This window comes from Euwallacea similis, chromosome 29 (genome assembly GCF_039881205.1).
Source record: "Euwallacea similis isolate ESF13 chromosome 29, ESF131.1, whole genome shotgun sequence".
NCBI lineage: Eukaryota > Metazoa > Arthropoda > Insecta > Coleoptera > Curculionidae > Euwallacea > Euwallacea similis.
Window position 1 is genome coordinate 657,286 of NC_089637.1, and position 19,392 is coordinate 676,677.

General features: G+C 33.3%; 6 protein-coding genes across 7 annotated transcripts in view; 4 read left to right on the plus strand and 2 right to left on the minus strand.

Moving 5' to 3' along the window:
• Window positions 1-273: 273 nt before the first annotated feature.
• Window positions 274-4,846, plus strand: TSG101 (tumor susceptibility gene 101). Its single transcript, XM_066403491.1, has 7 exons — window positions 274-447; window positions 520-604; window positions 1,993-2,222; window positions 2,280-2,391; window positions 2,944-3,167; window positions 3,230-3,540; window positions 4,368-4,846. Exons 1-7 carry the CDS (start codon window positions 409-411, stop codon window positions 4,552-4,554), a joined length of 1,188 nt encoding a protein of 395 aa, XP_066259588.1. The 5' UTR covers window positions 274-408; the 3' UTR covers window positions 4,555-4,846.
• Window positions 4,847-4,977: 131 nt separating this feature from the next.
• On the minus strand, window positions 4,978-5,813 carry LOC136417681 (protein SREK1IP1-like). The gene is made up of 2 exons (XM_066403493.1): window positions 5,706-5,813; window positions 4,978-5,637 (listed from the first exon to the last, which is right to left on the minus strand). The coding sequence occupies exon 2, from the start codon at window positions 5,453-5,455 to the stop codon at window positions 5,018-5,020; it is 438 nt and encodes a 145-aa protein (XP_066259590.1). The 5' UTR covers window positions 5,456-5,637; window positions 5,706-5,813; the 3' UTR covers window positions 4,978-5,017.
• A 53-nt stretch (window positions 5,814-5,866) lies between these two features.
• Window positions 5,867-8,437, plus strand: ND-18 (NADH:ubiquinone oxidoreductase subunit 18). The gene is made up of 4 exons (XM_066403492.1): window positions 5,867-6,057; window positions 6,113-6,251; window positions 7,350-7,525; window positions 7,974-8,437. Exons 1-4 carry the CDS (start codon window positions 6,002-6,004, stop codon window positions 8,152-8,154), a joined length of 552 nt encoding a protein of 183 aa, XP_066259589.1. The 5' UTR covers window positions 5,867-6,001; the 3' UTR covers window positions 8,155-8,437.
• Window positions 8,240-19,392, minus strand: part of Bruce (BIR repeat containing ubiquitin-conjugating enzyme) — a 43,878-nt gene continuing 32,725 nt past the window's right edge. For both annotated transcript variants that reach the window (XM_066403490.1, XM_066403489.1), the window contains exons 27-37: window positions 12,344-12,553; window positions 11,841-12,053; window positions 11,529-11,786; window positions 11,279-11,474; window positions 10,960-11,187; window positions 10,619-10,872; window positions 10,186-10,403; window positions 9,391-9,564; window positions 9,147-9,288; window positions 8,823-9,088; window positions 8,240-8,754 (exon numbers count right to left, since the gene is read on the minus strand). In XM_066403490.1, coding sequence (XP_066259587.1) covers window positions 8,548-8,754; window positions 8,823-9,088; window positions 9,147-9,288; window positions 9,391-9,564; window positions 10,186-10,403; window positions 10,619-10,872; window positions 10,960-11,187; window positions 11,279-11,474; window positions 11,529-11,786; window positions 11,841-12,053; window positions 12,344-12,553 — 2,366 coding nt within the window. In that variant the 3' untranslated portion in view covers window positions 8,240-8,547. The remainder of the gene's footprint in view (window positions 8,755-8,822; window positions 9,089-9,146; window positions 9,289-9,390; window positions 9,565-10,185; window positions 10,404-10,618; window positions 10,873-10,959; window positions 11,188-11,278; window positions 11,475-11,528; window positions 11,787-11,840; window positions 12,054-12,343; window positions 12,554-19,392) is intronic.
• Window positions 13,433-14,619, plus strand: LOC136417709 (gustatory receptor 68a-like). Its single transcript, XM_066403527.1, has 2 exons — window positions 13,433-14,281; window positions 14,338-14,619. Exons 1-2 carry the CDS (start codon window positions 13,433-13,435, stop codon window positions 14,617-14,619), a joined length of 1,131 nt encoding a protein of 376 aa, XP_066259624.1.
• Window positions 14,286-19,392, plus strand: part of LOC136417682 (non-histone chromosomal protein HMG-14A-like) — a 55,987-nt gene continuing 50,880 nt past the window's right edge. Inside the window, exon 1 of the mRNA XM_066403496.1 lies at window positions 14,286-14,295. The gene's annotated coding sequence lies outside the window, so the exon portion shown is untranslated. The remainder of the gene's footprint in view (window positions 14,296-19,392) is intronic.

The window sequence follows — 19,392 nt, forward strand, 5'->3', positions numbered from 1 at the left end:
TAAAAATAAATAAAGGACAACTCTATTAGTTTTGTTAGCAAGACGCCTTTGAGTTATTAATCAAAATTATATCTGTGTTGACTTGCGATTACATTCATTACTCGGGGACAAGGGAATATTTCAAGATCAAAACAACTTCGTTGATGACAATAAGCAACGGCGCTGGCGCCGTTTAATGAAAGAAAAAGAAGAAGAACGTCATGATTCATGATTTATATTTATTTATCCATTTGTTTATTTCTCATAGAAATCATTAATTATTAGTTATTTACAATAATTTGCATCGGTATATTGGTAAAATACAAAAATTTGGTGTTTATAGTTAAAGTGCTCATATATTCATCTTAAAACAATTACCATTTACTGGATTTTGAAATTGCCTCTGTTGGGACCTGGAACTCCTCTAAAATGTTTGATCCTTCCAGACTCAGACAATGGCTTGCAAAGGTGAGTTCATTGTTCCACTTATTTCACAATTCCTCAATAGTTTTTATTATCTCTTGCCTTTTATATCTATAGTATCAAAATCCCGAGGCCACTTACAGAGACATTACAAATGTGGTGACACATTATCAAGGATTGCAGCCCCAACAGGATTCTTATAGTATGTATCCGTTTGAAGCCTGACTCGCAGATTCACTTAACATATTGTTATCATGTTGTTAAGAAGTTTGTATCTATTCTCATAGCTATATGAACTTCAAATGCAAGCAAAACATGTTATTAAGTGGTAGTTTTATACCATAGTACATAAGAAACGATAATTCTGCAATTATAGAGTGCATACCACATAAAATCAGGCGTAAGAATGGCAAGGAAAGTTAAAAAGATATGAACTTTGTTTTGTGTTATTTGTTATGTATACAGTACAATGCTAATAGGTATAACCATGAAGATAATTTTTTACATTAATGTTAAAATATAGCATTTGTATGGCAGTTGGGTTATAATAAGTTCCAACTTCCTGTGTTATAGGGTTTGGAAACTAAAGAGTGGAAGGCCTTTGTTTATGACCGCACTATAGAAAAAACATATTTCGTTTGTTTGCCCACTGTGGGTTTGCTTCACATTTACTCAGGCCACATAATTTAGATTGAAATAGAAACTAGTAGAGAACATAGATTCTCTAAAAAGTTGAAAAATTACATAAAATTTATAGGTAAAATATTAAACAGTAGAAGTTTGACAGAGCCTTCAAAGTCGGTGTTTTTTGAAGACCACTTGCTTAATTAACTTTAGTCTCAAGACTTGAGAAGAATTGAGACTTTTGACATTCCACAAAACTGGGTCAAATATGCATGTATAGAACATGAAACTGGACATTAACTATTTATTTTTAAGTTAAAATATTTAACTTTTTCCACTACTAGATTTAAGAAACATCGTTTATGGGTGTCTTCAATGATTGTAAGGTATCTTTTATCTCCTTTTTTTTCTAAAGCAATTGAATAATGGGGTAATAATAAGATATACTATATAAGGCTTATTATTTGTCTAGCAAGTTAATTGGCCTCATTGTCATCATCACCATCGATGTTGTGACTTAAAAACACATTATCTTTTTATGTTTAGGACTTAATGTAGGTAAGTTCATTGGAATTTTGTAAAATCTGGATAAATCTAGTAGTGAAAAAAAATTGTACATATCTATACTACAGTTGTAAAATAGTTATGAAGCATTGAAGGCTTTTTTGAGACATTGTTGCCTTAGATGAAAGGTAAGCATCTATTTGAAACAGCTTTAATTATTTTTTTCTTTATATACAGTTTAATGTTATAGGGAAAAAAAAACAAAAATTACGTTAATCCTAGATTGTAAAATAACAACTATATCTATACAGCGGGCTCAAAAAATTAACATAACTAAACTTCTTAATAATATCTTAATGATAGGTTACATATATCTATAAGCCAGACTTAAAATTTAATTCATACTTTAAAGTAATGTTCAATTTCAAAATGAATTCTACTTTATACCATCTCACTTTCCAGCTTTCATGGATGGCACAACAATGGAATTGGTAAATTTAAATGGAACTATTCCAGTCACATACAAGTGCTCTAGTTACAACATTCCAATTTGCATATGGCTAATTAACACTCATCCAAAAAATGCACCTATTTGTTATGTTAAGCCAACTGCAGATATGTCTATTAAAGTTTCCATGTTTGTTGACCAGAATGGGAAGATTTATTTGCCATACTTGCACGACTGGGTTCCAGTAAGTTTCGTTTTTCAGTTTGGAAGAATTTAATTACCTTTAAGGTTGTTTTTAAAGAGCTCTTCAGATTTAATTGGTCTGATACAAGTGATGATAGTAACTTTTGGTGATCAACCCCCTGTGTTTGCCAAACCAAAAAATCAGAACAATTCTCCTTATTCACCTAATTGTAAGTTGTAAATTTTATAGATATATTGAGTAACACAAAAATTACTAGCTAACCAATTTCTTTCTTTTAAATAAAGTTATTTAGAATATTGAATTTTTAAGAGTGATAAAAATAACTTGGTACCTAAAATTGTACACATTGTGATCTCCAAGACCAATTGTTGTAATCTTCAGAAAGGTACTCTCAGCTACTCAGGGAAATACACTGCTCAAAAAAATTTAAAGAACAAGCATGCTTTTGGCTATAATCTTTATATAATGACATTAATTCATAATAAATTCATATAAAATGTCTTCAATACCTAGCTCAAATAGCTTCTAGAAGCTTTGTAATTTTTAATGGTCAAGTACTCACAATACAGAATAGAGTCACAACAGTTTACACAGTGGCAAGGTACCATTAAAAAACCTTGTATAGTTTGTGGGTACCAAGTACTAATTTTAAACCTAAAAATTAATAATTCTAATTGTTTTCAAACATAGTGTTCATCTGCTAGTCATTGCTGCGTTACCCTGTAACTTTATGGTTTTATAGAGACTTATTCAATTTCAGCATTTAATGTGTCAAAACCTCCTTTTGGTGGCCCGCCATATCCTTCAAACCCACCTTACCCTGTCCCAGGTAGCTATTCTGGGGGATATCCTCCATATGCAGTTTCGACAGGCAATAACTTCCCTAGTTTTCCTCCTTATCCTAACAGCCCTTTCCCTCCATTTCCACCAGGTGGTAATTTTGGACAACCAACCCCACCAGTGGCATCTGGGGGAACTATAAAAGTAAGAGACTTTTTTTTTTTTCGAAGCAAGTATGTATAGTATACTGCAGTATTTGTTAATAGGATGAGCACATTCGCGAGTCTTTATTAACAGCAATAGAAGAGAAACTGGTTAGGAGAATGAAAGAACAATACATGCAGAATCAGGCTGAGTTAGAAACATTGAAGAAGACACAAGATGAGTTAAAACAAGGCAAGATCAAGCTAGATGCCATGTTAAGTAAACTGGAAAAGGAGCAGAAGGATTTGGACAAGAATATCACTCTGTTGAAAGACAAGGAGCAGGATTTGAATTCTGCCATTGAGAAAATTGGAAATCAGGAATCAATCGATGTTGATGATGCTGTAACTACAACGTCTCCTTTGTACAAACAGTAAGTTAGAAGGAAGATGGTTTCTAAGAAAGTAGTTTAATTAGAGAATGCCAACTGTCTTTCAGAATTTGTCGGTATGTTGGATTTACAAAAAGTTGAGTTATTTTTTCATGAACCGAATATCCCAACTTAATGCCCCATGTTCTTAGTTTATTTATTATGAGAACTAGAAGCCAGGTATAAACAAGAAACTTTAAGTATTTTAATTTTTTTCTGGGCGATTCAGTAGTGCAGTCAAAAATAAAACCAATATTAAAATTTTAATGCAGAAGTTGTGGTTTTTAAATGAGCCGCCGATATAGGGTGTTTTCAAGAATGCTGTAGTCATTTAGAAATTGGTTGGATATATGTATTCTAGTCGGTGGTAGTCTGTTTAAAGTATTTTTGTAGATTTTAAGGCGTTGATTCCATATATTTTAATGTTTTGGTTTGTATTAAGTTTGTTCATGCATGCGTTAGAGTTTGAAATTTAACTTAAGTCTCGAAAACGAAGCGAGATACCAAAAGGAAATAAATTTTCTTTCAGTGGTTTCATTTAAGGAAATAGTTTTACATATTTCTTGTTGCTCTATTCAAAATAATTCTTCAAATTGCAAAAATGGACTTGGTGTTACAACCTTGGAAATGCAACGGCATGTTTGAGATTAATTCAAAAATGAATTTGTTATCCTTCGCCTTTTTTCATTTTAATATCCTGTGTCTTTGTAGTTTATCATTTGCAGTTGGGTACGTATATTTTTTGCTTAAAATATTGCACATATTCACAACTTTAAAAATAATGACATACTGTTATGAAATACTCTATAATTGTAAATTCTCTTTTCTAGGCTTTTAAATGCTTTTGCTGAAGAAGCAGCTCATGAAGACGCAATTTATTACATGGGTGAAGCTCTAAGGTGTAGAGTAATTGATTTAGATGTATTTCTTAGACAAGTTAGGGCTTTGTCGAGGAAGCAATTTATGCTGCGTGCCTTAATGCAGAAATGTCGACAAAAGGCTGGCTTAGCAGTTTAGTAAAAAAGTATTCTCTGTTTTCACATTAAAATATATGATATTGTATGCTTTGGCTTAAAAATTTAGAATTTTTATTTACCAATTAGGGGTTGTTTTACTTCATATGTTTAGATATTTAGCAACTTTATTATCTGTTTGTTAATAAACCACTTATTTGCTGTAATACTCACAAAACAAGAAATGAGATTGTTTTGGGTTAGGGTTAATCCTAAAACTCCCTGAAGAGTTATGTTAACCAGAATACCACGTTATTACATATAAAATTTATTAACTCCAAAGAAATCAAATTTTTTGAATTAGGTATGCAACTGTTGCAGTAAATGAGTGAAACATTCTATGTATATTAAAGAGGTATTAAAAAACGTATCTTTTCTTTATTGGATTTGTATCTTTCTAAATGTAAGTACCTATCCTATGTAATACAACATAATGAATGACTTGGGTTATATTTTTTAACATTCACTTAATCACTTTCACTGGAGCGTCTCTGACTTTTTTTATGTTTCTTTCTTTTTTTTTTATGCCGCTTCTCTGTAGAACTATCACTTTCATAATATTTGGTATGATGTTTCTTTTTCCGTGGTTCATCTTCACTGGAAGAATACTTTCTCTTTCGTTTCTTTGACGATTTTTTAGGCTTTTTCTTTTTCATCTTCTGTTTTTTCAACTTCTCCTTCAACTCGTCTTTTCGTATTTCAGTCAAAGGTGTTACATAGTCAACTTCTGAATCGCTGCTAGTACTGCTTACATCTAGCACAATGTCCTTATTAGGGTCCACCTTTAGGAAGTTTCGGCATTGGTATGTTAAATGCCCTGTATATCCACACTTCTTACAAGCTGCTCGGATAGTTTCTTTTGCTGGCGGGAGAAGTCTTGAAGCATATTCATTGTTAGTACTCATTATGGATGATTTGCTGAGACTGGAGGATGCATTAAAGTGTTGGGATTCTGGTTTGCCTAATAACTCTTTTCCATCAATTGGTTACTATGTTTGTTTAAAACATGTATTTCACCAAAATTCTCTTTCTCCATGAATTAATTTGGCATTCAGGGTCCCATGTTAACTCTTCAAATTTGTGGACTCTATAAGAAACATTTTTAAATTACCCTAGGAAATGCAGAGATTACACTATTAAATAAAAGGATCTTACCTTTCTGAAGTCCGATTTGTGAATGTGAAGTTCAATTGTGACTACAGCACCCCGTCCAAGGAAATCATAATGGAAGTTAAGAGAGCCTCATTAAACTATTATACCTACTGGTTTGGTAATGGACGCACAATGTCAAAAAGACATTTAACAGCTGACGTCTGTCATACTTACATTTGTAAACAAAAAGAGAAAAGTAAATTAATTTTAAATTATTTTATAGAAAGACAATTTGATTTAATTTTAAGCTGAAACATATTCAGTAGTGTTACTGGAATCCGGAAGCAAGTTTCTTTACCATGGCATCCCTACTAACTAAAACTGGCTTTATACGTCAATGTTGTTCGGGTCTAAAGTAGGAACATCTCTCACAAATTTTAAAACAATTAATTAAAAGTATTTTATAACAGAAACACTTCTGCCTCATGTCTCTCAACTTCAGCCACTCGACAAGGAGATGCCACCCGGAAGAGTAACGATTTAACATTGTTGAAACCAGAAGAAGTCGAGTATCGGAAGAAGTTACAAGGTTATATAACAGTTGAAAGTGTAAGTACTTTCCAGACCTATTTCTAGACACATTTCTTTATCTATTTATCACATTTAAATATTGCCTATCTAAAAGGAATGAAATATCAAAATAACAAAGTTGACTTAACAAGTACTATACAAATGGTTTGGATTCAACTGCCATCCAGAAAGGACGATCTCTGGCCATGTTTTATGATTCGGCTTATTACTACAAATAGAGTAAGCTGACCCTTCTTTAACATTATCTTAAAGTGCATGGCACACGGGCTACTCCCAGTCTGTTCTTCAAATAGAAAAGTCCATTGGAATCATATCAGAAGAACTAGGTGGCCACTTGTAAAAAAAATGTTGCATCCATCTTTCAGAAATGAAAAGCACTTTCGAAATGGGAATAAAAAAAAGGTTCACATTTGCAAAATGCAAGTTGGTTTCAATATCTTGAACACCACAGGTTATTTTGGAATAATAATATGATTGTGTTTTAAAGAGGAAGGTATTAACAAAAAAATATGTTAAACATTGTTTGATCAGACTAATAAATTTTTGAAATATTTTTTTATTGAAAGTTTTGCCTAATTTTATTTATTTTTTGATAAAATCTCAGAAAGTAAAAATAAACTGGCAGTCATTTGCAGCATATTAATAGTATCTAAAAATGGTAACTTTGTTCCATTTAACTATTAGTGAAAGTCTCAATCACTAATAATAGTGGGCTCATGTAAATAAGTCACTTTGTATATTGCAAAATTACCATTTCAATTTTTTTTATTAAGTATACGAAAAAGACGGGGTATTCAACCCCAACAAGTAATTCAAAAACCCTGGGGTGCATATATTTGTTTGAATTTATGAAATAATTAATTTATAAGGAAACTGAACAGAGTATATATTATGACATAGTAATTATTCAAGATAAGGTTCATGAAAATGATCAGTTTCCAAGCTTTGTTCCTTGCTAAATTCATGTGCTGGACAAAGCTAAAAGCACTATCAACAATCACTATGAAATCCTCTACATAATCAATCCTTTTGAAAACATATTCATCAATATGGTGGTTAAAAATTTATTTTTTGAACTTCTTGCACATCCTTTTATAATAATAATTTTTTTCCCAGACTGACTTGTCGCTAGTAAACGACATTCCTGAGGAGCAACTTAAAAATCGCAAAGTGAGGATTTATGAACCTCCGAAAAATTGCATGCAAAGCGGGACCAATAATATTGGGCACTGGGAAATGGATTTTGATACCAAAGAACGCTGGGAAAATTCACTTATGGGATGGAGCTCCACGTAAGTTTGTAGATTTTCAAAGCAGAATAATTTTGGCCAAAAATTGTTGAACTAGAATAAATATATGAGATTTGTGTTGGTATTACTTTATCATAGAAGTGTCAATACTGCATCTTTAAAAATGTTCTAGACATGTAAAAAACTTTGTCTCTCCGATTTTCACCAAATTTTCATAGCCATTCTCTCTCGAAAAAAAGTCTATAACGTTCCATTAAATGCGGAATATACTGCATTTATCACATTAAAACGTTGCAGCATTTTTGAACCTTTATTACACGTTTTTATGGTGAATAGGGAGTGGTCTTTTATAAAATGAAAGACGAAGTCCTCAAAGCAACAATTGAAAGATTTCAAAGCCTTTGTCTCTTTTTTCGCAAAGGACCGCACCTCAAGAATCAACCCCTTAAATTAACAATGAATATTTTTTTTACTGATTATTTTCATTTAGAGGTGATCCACTTTCCAACATGAAAGTGCAATTTTCAACCAAGGAGGACGCCATAGAGTATTGTGAGAAAAATGGTTGGGACTGGTATGTTCAGGAGAGTAAGTTAGAGAAACAGTTCAAACCCAAGTCTTATGCGGTTAACTTTGCCTGGAACAAACGCACTCGCGTTTCGACTAAGTAAAGAACTACTTTACCCGATTGTAAATAACATTCAAATAGTAATTTAAATCTAATTTTGCGTTCCCGTTAATAAAAACTTCAAACGATTGAAAAACAAAAACTTTTATTACTTTAAATCACATTCTGTTATGAACAGATTTAAATAAGAATAATTTACATTAGTTTTAAAATCATTCATTTCCATTCAAAAACAAGCTCCTTTATGACACAGGAAGAACCACTTTGGTAACTAACTCGTCAATCAAACAGAGTGTACAAAATATTTCTTGAATTAACGGTAAAAAGTACTTACGTTAATTTACGTCAACGGAAGAAATTCATATATTTACGAAGAGTTGAAATTTTACACAAGAAATTAAGCTGTATTATTTTGTTCAACAAGTCAAATTTACTTTTATTCTTCTTCGCTGAAGGGCAATATTTCCATCTCTTGTTCTGGATCTAATGGTTGTTCTTGGTTCACGCTTACTTCCATACTATTTGTTGGTGTTGTGGGACTCTCTTCCTCATCCTCTTCTTCCAGAGCCTCTGCAGAACATTCTTCATAATCCCCTGCTGGAGGTTTCAATTTGGCTAGCTGTTCTTGTAATTGCTTATACGTCTACAAGAGAAAGACGGTGGAAACTCGAAATATAATTACGTTGAAATTAAACTTCGCCCCATACTTACCTTTTTAAAGCTCTCCAACGATGAACTCCTATTCTTCTTATTCACTCTGGCGCCTTTCTTTTCTTTTTTCGCTTCGACTTCTAATTCCTCGATCCACTTTGCCACTTGGGCCAGGACCTCATGCCTCTTTAGGTAGAAGTGGGTGTTTATCACATCTTTAAAGCAGGGACATGGATTTAGGATTTGTTCCAGCATTGCCCACCGCACTGTCGCTTGGCAAATGTTTTGGTTGTAGTCTTTCGAGTTTACCGTGCCGGCGGGCGTACCTACGACGAAACGATCGAGAACGCTACAAAACCCGACGGAGCTATATTAAGAGCTTACCTCTAGCTCTCTCATAACCTGGTTCATTGAAATAAGGTTCGGGCACTAAAATTAAACTTTGAATAGAAACTAAAACTTGTAGAAAACTAGATGTTTGGGCATTCCATTTCTCTTCTGGTCTGCCATGCCATGTGTTTAACACCTAAAAAATAAACATTTAATGATTCGATCGAAACATACAATATTGTGTTATTACCGACAATTAGGGACCTATAACTACTGCATTTATGAGTCTCTTACTTACCGATAAACATACTTTTCCGTCGTTATACAAATTAGGATTAAACCTAACTGTGTGATGACCGGTAGTTTCCAAGTTAATTTGCATGGGTGACAACGGATAGTCCGGTGGGAAAAATACGTCTAATTGGAAACACCCGTTGGCGTATGGAGTGTCTGCTGGTCCGGTAATTAAAACCTACAAGAAAATGCATAATTCAGAAATAAATTTTCAATTTATTTTGTTCACTACTTTAAATATTATAGTCAAAGACTAAATGTATTTTATTGTCCAGACATGTAAACTTATTGATAAAGTGAATGATGGCCGTTGAGGAGGACATGAAGCCGGTAACGATTTGGCCTGGGATTCTCTGTCCACTGACGCCTCAACGCGCGAGTAACACAAAACATAAAATCTACTTTACTAATCATTGAGGTTAGTGGAATTTCTAATAATAATCAGTAATTCTATAAAAATTAGAAACTAAACTTTGGAATGTTTTAAATAATTTTCATCTCGTAGTCTAAAAATGTACAAATAGAAATTATATACGTTTTGTCGTAACCATTATTGTAGCTTAATAATTTGTTAGATTCCCATGTAGAGAAACGATTATGAGACCCGATGTATATGGTTCTGCTTTGTCTTTCATTATGGGACACTTTGTGTATAATGGAATGTCATAAAAATAATTTTATTTGCGACAAAAACACTGGTATTCAATAGAGGTATTGTCAAATCAAATCTATTAGGAATAAACTGGCCATTCTGAATAAAGCATTAATGAAAAGTAATGTAAAGACAACGTATTCTTACCTTCATAACATCTAGCCTAGACGAATCGTACCGGACGAAAACTGAACTACTATAACTTAACGGTAGACTAGTGGAAAGCGTCACGGTTTCTTGAGCTATTCGCTTTACTCTAGCGGGATGCGACTGATCAGAAGTCGCCTTGGCCATCGATTCGAAATGGTAGGACACCACAAACTTGATGCTTCCGTCGATTTGCTCTTCTATCATATCGTGAGAAGCTGGAATTAATTTTCGAAATCAATTAATTTGAAAATCTGATCGCCCTTGTCTTAAACTCGGCGGCACAATAGATTAAATATTAAATAAATAGGTAATTACGACCAATATTATGATAAATAAAGCCCTTTCTGTCTAATGTAATTTATGTAATAACATGTAATGTAAAAAACAATGTAAAAAGCAATGTAATAATATTTATAAATATGAGACTTGCCGAACTGTAGATCCTTCATAACCCTCATGTATCCTTCTTCTGCCGAGATCACTATGCGTCCTTCTACGGAATTGTCCCTATCGGAGTCAGTCTCTTCCACCATGCCAAATGTCACCTTAGCCACCAGACTTGCAGTGTTCTGAATGTCTGGCATTAAAGTCGCCAAACCTTCACCCTGCTCCAGATCATCAATTTTATCTATCAGAAGTCCCTTGGATGTTTTGCCGTTTTTTTCGGATTTTGTGTTTTGAATGCTGAAATTGATATAATAATCTTTAATAAAAGATTAGACAGTTATATGTCTTTGAATTACTTGTGTTCTATTATGTCTTTTAACTTACCGTAACTTATTGGCGTAGGTATCAACACAAGTTTTCATGTTTTTAAGCAAAGAGCTGACCGAAGGGTCATTGAATTTGGCTTTTTGAGGTAACAGTAATTTCACTAATTGGGCGCTGAGCGCCAGCGCCCTCAGAATTTTCAACACAGCCTTGTATAAGGGAATATGCCGTGCCATGTCTAATACTGAATCGTTTCTTAAGTAGGAACTTATGGCTGGCAGCAGCGAACTAAAACAAATAAATGAATTAAACTCCTTTTAACGAAAACTGGACTAGTAACTTTCACTTGCTCATCAAATAAGACTATAGTCAATCTCACCTTTTAGCAAGAAACTCAACGAACTGAGAAGGCAACACGTTGCAGCTCAGCAATTCACCGGACTCGTCATTCGGATTAATATAGCTCGCCAGCACCTGAAGCAACACTGTCACGTGTTCCTCCTCGTTCTTCTGCTTCATGAGAGCTTGCTCCACATTCCAACTTTGTTGAGTGGATCCGGTACCAAAACCAGTTCCTAAATAATTACAAAATTAAATTTAGAAAAATTGCTTGGCATAATATGAATTACCTTTTGCCCAATAAAGCTGCCTGTCCTCTTTTGTCTTCGCATCTTTTTGACTGTCTTTATCACCGCTACTTCCGGCATGATGAGTCAGTATGCCCAAACATGCTAACAGCAACTGAACTACTCCAGTGGTTATACTGATCCGTCTCAAAAGGCAACCATCGTCCGAACATAACGGGGATGAATCGTAGAGCTTTTGGAGCACTTCGAATGGGAGCGTGGGTAGTGAAGAAGCCACTGGGGATTGAAATATGTCTCCACCTATTAGCAGGGATTGATAATCATTTAATACTTTAGATGCAAGAAGATTATTACCCTCTCCATCATCTGTAACTCCTAACATTAGCCGTAAGAGACAGAGCGCTTTCTTGGTGTCCTTTAACAGGACTTCGGCATAACCCGGTAGACGTAGAAATAGACCAAAGGCGGTTAGTGAGTGAGGAGGTATATGTGAAATGGTTCCCGATGATTTTGAAGGAGAGCTGCTGCTAACTGCTTCTTCCATATCTTCGTAAATGTCGTCAGATTCTATATGATAAAATTAAATAAAAGAAAATTATAAATATGTCCTATTTTAGATTTTAGAAGTGGATTTTAATTCAGAATAGTGTGAAACACCACCGCTTCAACAACTCTTTCTAGAGTGCGAGGAGCTATTCCCAAAAAAATTATAGCTTTCTTAAGTATCATACACAATAAGAATATAAGAAAATCTTGCACTTTGTCTTTATTTGCGGGTTGCCGCTTTTGCATCAAGATTTGCAACGGGATCTGATGATAAAATGGCTCTTGGTTGGCAAATATTAGACATCACCCACCTTCCAATTTGATCCATTCCGAATCCGATTGGTCGGAAACCGACTTTTCTTGGTTGGCAACTCGTACAGCCTCCGGATATATCGTCGGCAAGTTCTGGGCCAGCAAAGCTAAACCCCCTATGGAGCTAAAGACCTGTAGGGCGCTGCAGACGGGTTGCTGCTCTTTAATGAGCTGAAGTGCTTCTTTGTTCTGATTCTTTTCTTCGTTGCCTGAAATAAGAAAATAATATGAAGTAACCTTCAAAAATGCACATATCACCATTTGCTCAAAGAATGTAGTGATGATTCGGAAGTAAGAGGAAATTTCTAAATATTAAAAACACACAATATCTGAGGGGGTTCTAAACAAAACGCATAAAATTCACTTACGTTGATTTCGAAAAAATGGTAAAAAACTGATCTGGGATTTCATCAGCTTTCCTTTTATCCAAGGTAATTGCTGATTTCAAGCATTAAAGTATAGAGGACCTTATTTATTTTTGTCGAGTATTGAAAATAATACCTATAGTTTAACCCATAATTTCGTTTACCAACATAGTTTTCGTGAGAAGTGCACTTTACACCTTTTGCTTTAAACCTTCTGATTCATCTCAGAAGAGGTCAACTTTGTCTCCATTTGATCGAGTCTGTATTTAATGAATTTAGATTCCTAGGTGGAGATTCGGACTTGGGATGGAAACATTCAAATGCACTTCTAGGGGTAAATGTGCACTTACCACTAGTTCAACTGTTATGATTTGCGCTAATTGGCAATTTATGGCTTTCTTGCATTAGATGTTATTTTTATTCGGCAGTTGTATAAACGCTCTTATCAGAAATTGTGGTATTCTTCTTTAATTAGAACTTCACATTAATTAACATTTTACTTTTATTTGGAAAATAAAAAAATTACTTTATTCAAGCAAACACTATCTTCAATTCCATGGGGAATCTTCTAGCCTTGACGTGTTACCAATGCCATTAACACACCTATTATTAGTCGGTCAACAATTGCAACATCTACCTGGCATAAGCGTAATCCCCCTTTGTAATTAAGTGTAGTGCCTTTCTGTACTTGTTTCCCAAGTGTCCCAATTATTTTGCTTTACAATGTTTCAAAGAATATTTTACACGGAAGCTAGGGCAAATCGAATCACACAATTATCCCCAATCTTCAAGTACCTGAGATTTTTTAACCTGGTACCAAATTACAGTTTCAAAACCAACAAGATAACATTTCAGCCCGGTTTTTTGTTCTTGGGTATCGCAGTGTTTTTCATGAACTGCTACTTGACGGATCAGTCGTGCAATGAAATATACTTTAAGACTAATGGTTCATTTATCTTAGAAAAAGCTGTGGTGATCCTAACTTGGAGTCAGTTGCTATTCTACATATACACAGTGATCTCGTCGTGGGTCTGCTCTGGAATTTGGAAGGAATTCTTCGAATGCACAATGGAAATTGACGGTGCTAAGTGGGTGAACGAGTCCAAAAAGTCACTGTTTATTTTCGATAGGTTGTTCCTGTTGGTGGGTGCACAATTACTTCTTATCAGCTTAACTATTATGGACTTTGAAGTATCTCACATGATAATTGAGGAATACTGGCAGATTCTGATTCCTAATTGGACATACTTTTATCAAGAAGCATTTACGGTTTTCTTAGCTATTATTATTCTAAACTACTTCAAAGCGGTGCTGGAGGACATTAAAGCAAACCTTTTAAATAGTCAGACGATTTCAATGAAAATGATCTCAACTGCAACGCAAACTTACTTAAAATTAGCACATGCTGTAGATTTGTTTAACACTTTGTTTGGGAAACATCTTTTGATTTTACTGATAATATCTCTTACCGAAAGCTTGCTATTGTGGTACTCAGTGTACATGAATATGAATCCTAAGTTCCAGGATGGGCAAATTTATGGTTCTACGGTTTTTTGGATAATTGCGATACTCGTAAGTTGATTTGTTACGTAATATCTACTACTTATTTGTAACGATGTTTATTGTAGGTGGTACATTTTTGGTTAACCTATAGTTGTGATCAAGTATTAAGGACTACAGAGAGTTTGCTATCGGCTTGTTATACGGTTCAAGAAGGGTTCAGTTCTTCATCCGAGGAACACAGGGATTTGGAAATATTTGCCGCAAAGATTGCGAACAAGAGGATTCAGTTTACTGCATCCAATTATTTTGATTTGAATAGGCGCACTGTGTTCTGTTTGTTTTTTAATTTTACCACCTACTTTATAGCATTAGTGCAGTTTGATCGTGCACAATCTAAAAGCGCGTAAATGCTTGAAATAAAATACCTTTTTATGCGACCAATTAGGAAATGCATATTTTATGTACAAGTGAAGAAATTCTATGGGACGAGGTCTCAGGTCCCTTGGCCCAAGTTACACAGAATTGCATTATCAAATGAGTTTTGTACATGATTTTTTTTCAAAATCTGTCGTACGATGAAGAAATCTAAGAACTAAAGGAGAAAGTTCACTACGTCCAAACTGTGTCCTGATTCTATAGAACTCTTGTAGACTACTATTGCAAAAAAAAATATTAGCTTTGAATTTTCTTTATGGTTAACTTTAATTTCAATATCATATTTCCCTAACTTATGATGGTTTTTGATGTTTGATGAACTCTTTTTAAACGATGAATAAAAAATATATATTAAGAAAATATACATATATTAAGAAACAGGGCTGTCTTTTTATTATGCAGCAAGTGATGTCGTAATTTCTAAAGTAATTAGTTATGAAAACAAAATAATATTTTTCAGTACTAATCCTCAGTCAAAGACACCTATCGGATTAACTAGCGAGTAATTTCGATTTGTGAATTATCTAGTATCCACATCTCGTACTATATAATATATATGCATTTATGTACCTTTCTGTATTTTAGAGTTAAAATTCCAACAAATCAAAAAAAAACAAAACAGTCTATCTTAAAATCGCAAAATAAGTGTTAAAAGTATATCGCATTTAAATAATCTTTCATATTTCCTAGTTAAAATACCTAATTACACATATTTTTCTTATTATTTCTTATTCTCGTTTGATTTTTTAAGTTCGTTATAGAGGATGTCTAAAAATAGTGCGATAAATTAACGTCTCGTAAGTCCCAAAATACGATGAAAATCTCATATATTATTGAGTTTTAGCTTTGATTTGAGATCTAGAAAGCGTAGTTAAATTTATGGCATTATTTCCAGAAACACCATGTAGATTCATCAATTTATTTATTCAATACAGTGGACTAGGTATGTGGCGAAAGTCTTGAAACTTGGGTATTTGCGGGATTTTTTTGTTCTAATGGAACACCTTACACATTAGTTGCTTTTTGATCGAAGATATTTTTCTATTTCAATATTGCAACGTTTTATAGAAACCTTTGTGACTGTGTTCCTACTAATAAAGAATATCGATCCTAGAAGACTGATGAGTAAGACAAAGGTATTATCCGAATACCAGCTCATCATCCTTCAAGGAACATAATTGCAGATAATACCATAAAAGCATAATTCATGAAACTAGGACACATAGATAGGGCGTTCATTAAGTTTTTTAATTTTTTCTTAATTCATCCATTTTTTAAAAAAGAATTATGAAATTGACAATGTTGGATATAAACAGGTAAGCTTTTTGTGAATACATATGATGAACTAATTATCTGACTATCCATCATAATGTAACGAGTCATGGGTTAAGACTTTCAGCTCAATACAGAGTCTCATTTCAGAGGGCCCCTTGAGAGAGCAAGTTCCCCATTCATTGTTCTATACTAACGGGCAATTAATTTAATGCGGACTAATAATATTTAGTAGACGATTACTATTTTTACAAAAGGATTTCGAAAATTGTATTATGGAGAAATTACTTGATAATATAAATTATCCAAATATGAATATTGCCCGACAAGGATCCAAAAATATTCAATAAAATTATGTATAGTATTGGCCATAATATAATGTATATCTCTAAAGTATGGTAATAATATATTGAAAACTTAACAGGATTGATGTTTGGATTAATCACCTTTGACTAATTTGACCAGGCACAATAACAAATGAACCAATGCCGTGTTATAAACACAAGAGTCCAATTAACATTATTAATTGTTTAATTTCATAAAAAAATAATCTACTAGCTTTACTAAGTTTAATATCAAGTTATATGGCTTTCAAGCTATAAATTCTCCTCATACATGATATTTAGTTTAGTTTAGAGGAAACTACCAATTAAGAAATATTATCAAAAAATGTTTCAAAGAATTTCTATGAAATTCTACATATATCATTCGCCTGGTCGATTTATCAATTTTTCCTCAGTTATCCAGTACCTGAGCTTTTACAATTTGGTTCCAAATTATAATTTGAAAGAAAAAAGTACGAAGTATCAGCATAGACTCTTGGCAATGGGCATTTTACTATTCATCGGGAATTGTTACTTAACCTACCGAAAGATTCGAATACAATTACAACCCGACAACTTCTATGTCAACTTAGTTTCAGCGATAATGTCAGTTTTTCAGCTACTCTTTCATGGTTACAGCATTTTCTTTTCTTGGAACAATGTTGATCTTTGGGAGGAATTCTTTAATCTGGCCTTGGAAATGGACAACTTTAAGTGCTTGACTAAACAATCTGAAAGAGATTTGTTCCTTTTCAACAAAATATTCTTGCTGATGGCGATTCAAGTATTTTTGATAATTCTGTGCGCAAGAGACTTTTTGCATTACAATTACGAGGAAGTACTACCGGGTTTTATATACCTTCATCAAGAAGTATTCATTCTATTTCTGGCAATTAACTTACTCCTCTACTTCAAAGTTAGTATGGAAAATATCAGAGTGTGTCTCTCAAATTGCAACGAACTTAGAATAACCACGAAAGATGTATGCAATGCAGCTGCAAAATATTTAAAAATAGTAAAAGCTGCAAATTTGTTTAACTCCTTGTTTGGGCAACATCTGCTATTTTTGATGATAAATTCATCGGTGGAATCTTTACTGGTGTACAGCTATTTGTACTTCGAAGCTAATTATGAAGATTATAAAGATGCAGATACTATCGGAATTTCATTTTTTTGGATTGTACTGTTATACGTGAGCATACTTTTTTAATAACGATAAGATTTACTTTTAACTATCTGCATTATTTACTTTCCAGAGCACTTATTTTGTCTTAACTTATTGTTGCGATCTCGTTGAAAAAGCCAGCGAGCGTTTAATAATGACTTGTTATATGGTTGGTGAGAACTTTAGTTTTTCTACGGAGGAATGGAAAGAACTGGAAGCGCTTATAGGAAAAATTGATAATAAAAAGATAAAATTTAGCGCTGTTAATTTTATTGAGCTGAACCGGGGAACTGTATTTCGCTTGTTTTGGAATATAACTACTTCCTTTATCACACTAGTACAATTTGATACTGGACGATAAGGTTGAATATTCTGGAAACTCTAAAATAAACCTACAACTAGGATCCATATTCCTGGGTAACGAAGATCTGCGTCTCTCTATACAAAGTGAAGGTCAACGTTGTTACCAACAAATGCTACTTATTCCTGTGTGTTCAATGTCAAAATAACTTTATTAGAAAATTACTGAGTAAACATACAATACAAGTAATAAAATCGATACATTTGAGTTCCCAGAATATACTATTCTAATTTCAATTCTTTTGATGCCTTATGCGTTTTAATGACCAAACACGTCGGGTTCAGTAATATAGAAGAAAGCATTTATACCAGTAATCGTCTAATTGTTTTTAAAAGTATATAAACAATGTTCCAACACATTTCAAATTGGGTTTTCACACAGAATCCTATAGATACCATTACGCATACAGGTCTGGCTAGATAAATAGCACACTCTATTTAATTGGGATAAAGTGATTGTATTAGGAAAAAAATAAAATTAATTTTATCTCATTAGTTGTGTTTATGCTACTTAATCTTAATATCATTGAAAAACTGAAAATTTATTTCATAATTTTAACATAACGTTATAAAATGAAATAAATTTAACTAAAGAAAAAAACTAAAATACAAAGTGTGCTATTTATGTGACCAGACTGCATATTACTAGTTTTGAAGTATCTCCGGTTTTTCAGTTTGGTACCAAACTAACTCGACGCAAAACCGCAAAATAAACCAGTATTGGTTCACGTTTTTGGGAGTTTTAATTTGCACAATTGATTGCTATTTGATTTTCCTGGAAGAGCAATTTTACTCATCCAACACGTCCCCCGAACTTCAAGCATCACTGTTTATTTTGTCAGTCCTTAAGTTAACATATTATTTATTCACTATTTGCTTGTCGCGGAAAAATTCCGATCTTTGGGAAGATTTTTTTCAATTGTGCTTTAGAAATCGACCGTTTGAAATGGGCGAAGACTAAGGGGAGAAAATCGCCGTTTGTATTCAACAGACTTTTTTGTTCTGCAGCTGTGGTTAATATGTTCTGTATTGGCGAATTTTATTGTGGCCTATTCAATACTATTATTTGGTATTCATCCCTCCATTTCAATCAATCAATTAATTAAATTTGAGAGCAGTATGACTTTTTATTACAGAATAGAAACTATATAAGGCAATTTTGAATATTCATATGAAAAACACCATAATGCTGTTAAGAGTGATTTAGTTTAGAATTTCCAATATTAAACTGCGCTACTGCAATAAAGTGATATTCCAAAACATGCGAATCGTAGTGCCCCTATTCAAAGTAATAAAATTAGCCGCACTAAATTTGATCTTTCTGCTTAAAATTTTTCTTGAAAATAGTTCAAGTTTCTGACACTCCTCCGACGATGAACTAAAGTTCCCTCCAGCCATGTCACATGCCATTAACAAACGCTCCTTTGCAATTTGAACTCGATCGCAAGAGTAAGTCAATAAAAAATAGAAGCCCTAGAAGGCAAATAACATTAAGCATATTTTCGAAATAACACACAAAAAATAAACTTACGAATATAAGTAGTAACCAAAATATCAATATAACAAACGCTTGTTCTTTATCCACCGAATTAGGCATCTTATACATATAGCTGTACAGCAGCAAA

Coding starts and splice junctions, on each gene's coding strand:
- TSG101 (XM_066403491.1), top strand. CDS start 409: ATGTTTGATCCTTCCAGACTCAGACAATGGCTTGCAAAG. Junction 605..1,992: donor GCCCCAACAGGATTCTTATA/GTATGTATCCGT, acceptor CTCACTTTCCAG/CTTTCATGGATGGCACAACA. Junction 2,223..2,279: donor ACTTGCACGACTGGGTTCCA/GTAAGTTTCGTT, acceptor TTGTTTTTAAAG/AGCTCTTCAGATTTAATTGG.
- LOC136417681 (XM_066403493.1), bottom strand. CDS start 5,455: ATGAGTACTAACAATGAATATGCTTCAAGACTTCTCCCGCCAGCAAAA.
- ND-18 (XM_066403492.1), top strand. CDS start 6,002: ATGGCATCCCTACTAACTAAAACTGGCTTTATACGTCAATGTTGTTCG. Junction 6,058..6,112: donor CAATGTTGTTCGGGTCTAAA/GTAGGAACATCT, acceptor ATTTTATAACAG/AAACACTTCTGCCTCATGTC. Junction 6,252..7,349: donor GTTATATAACAGTTGAAAGT/GTAAGTACTTTC, acceptor TTTTTTTCCCAG/ACTGACTTGTCGCTAGTAAA.
- LOC136417709 (XM_066403527.1), top strand. CDS start 13,433: ATGTTTCAAAGAATATTTTACACGGAAGCTAGGGCAAATCGAATCACA. Junction 14,282..14,337: donor TTTGGATAATTGCGATACTC/GTAAGTTGATTT, acceptor TGTTTATTGTAG/GTGGTACATTTTTGGTTAAC.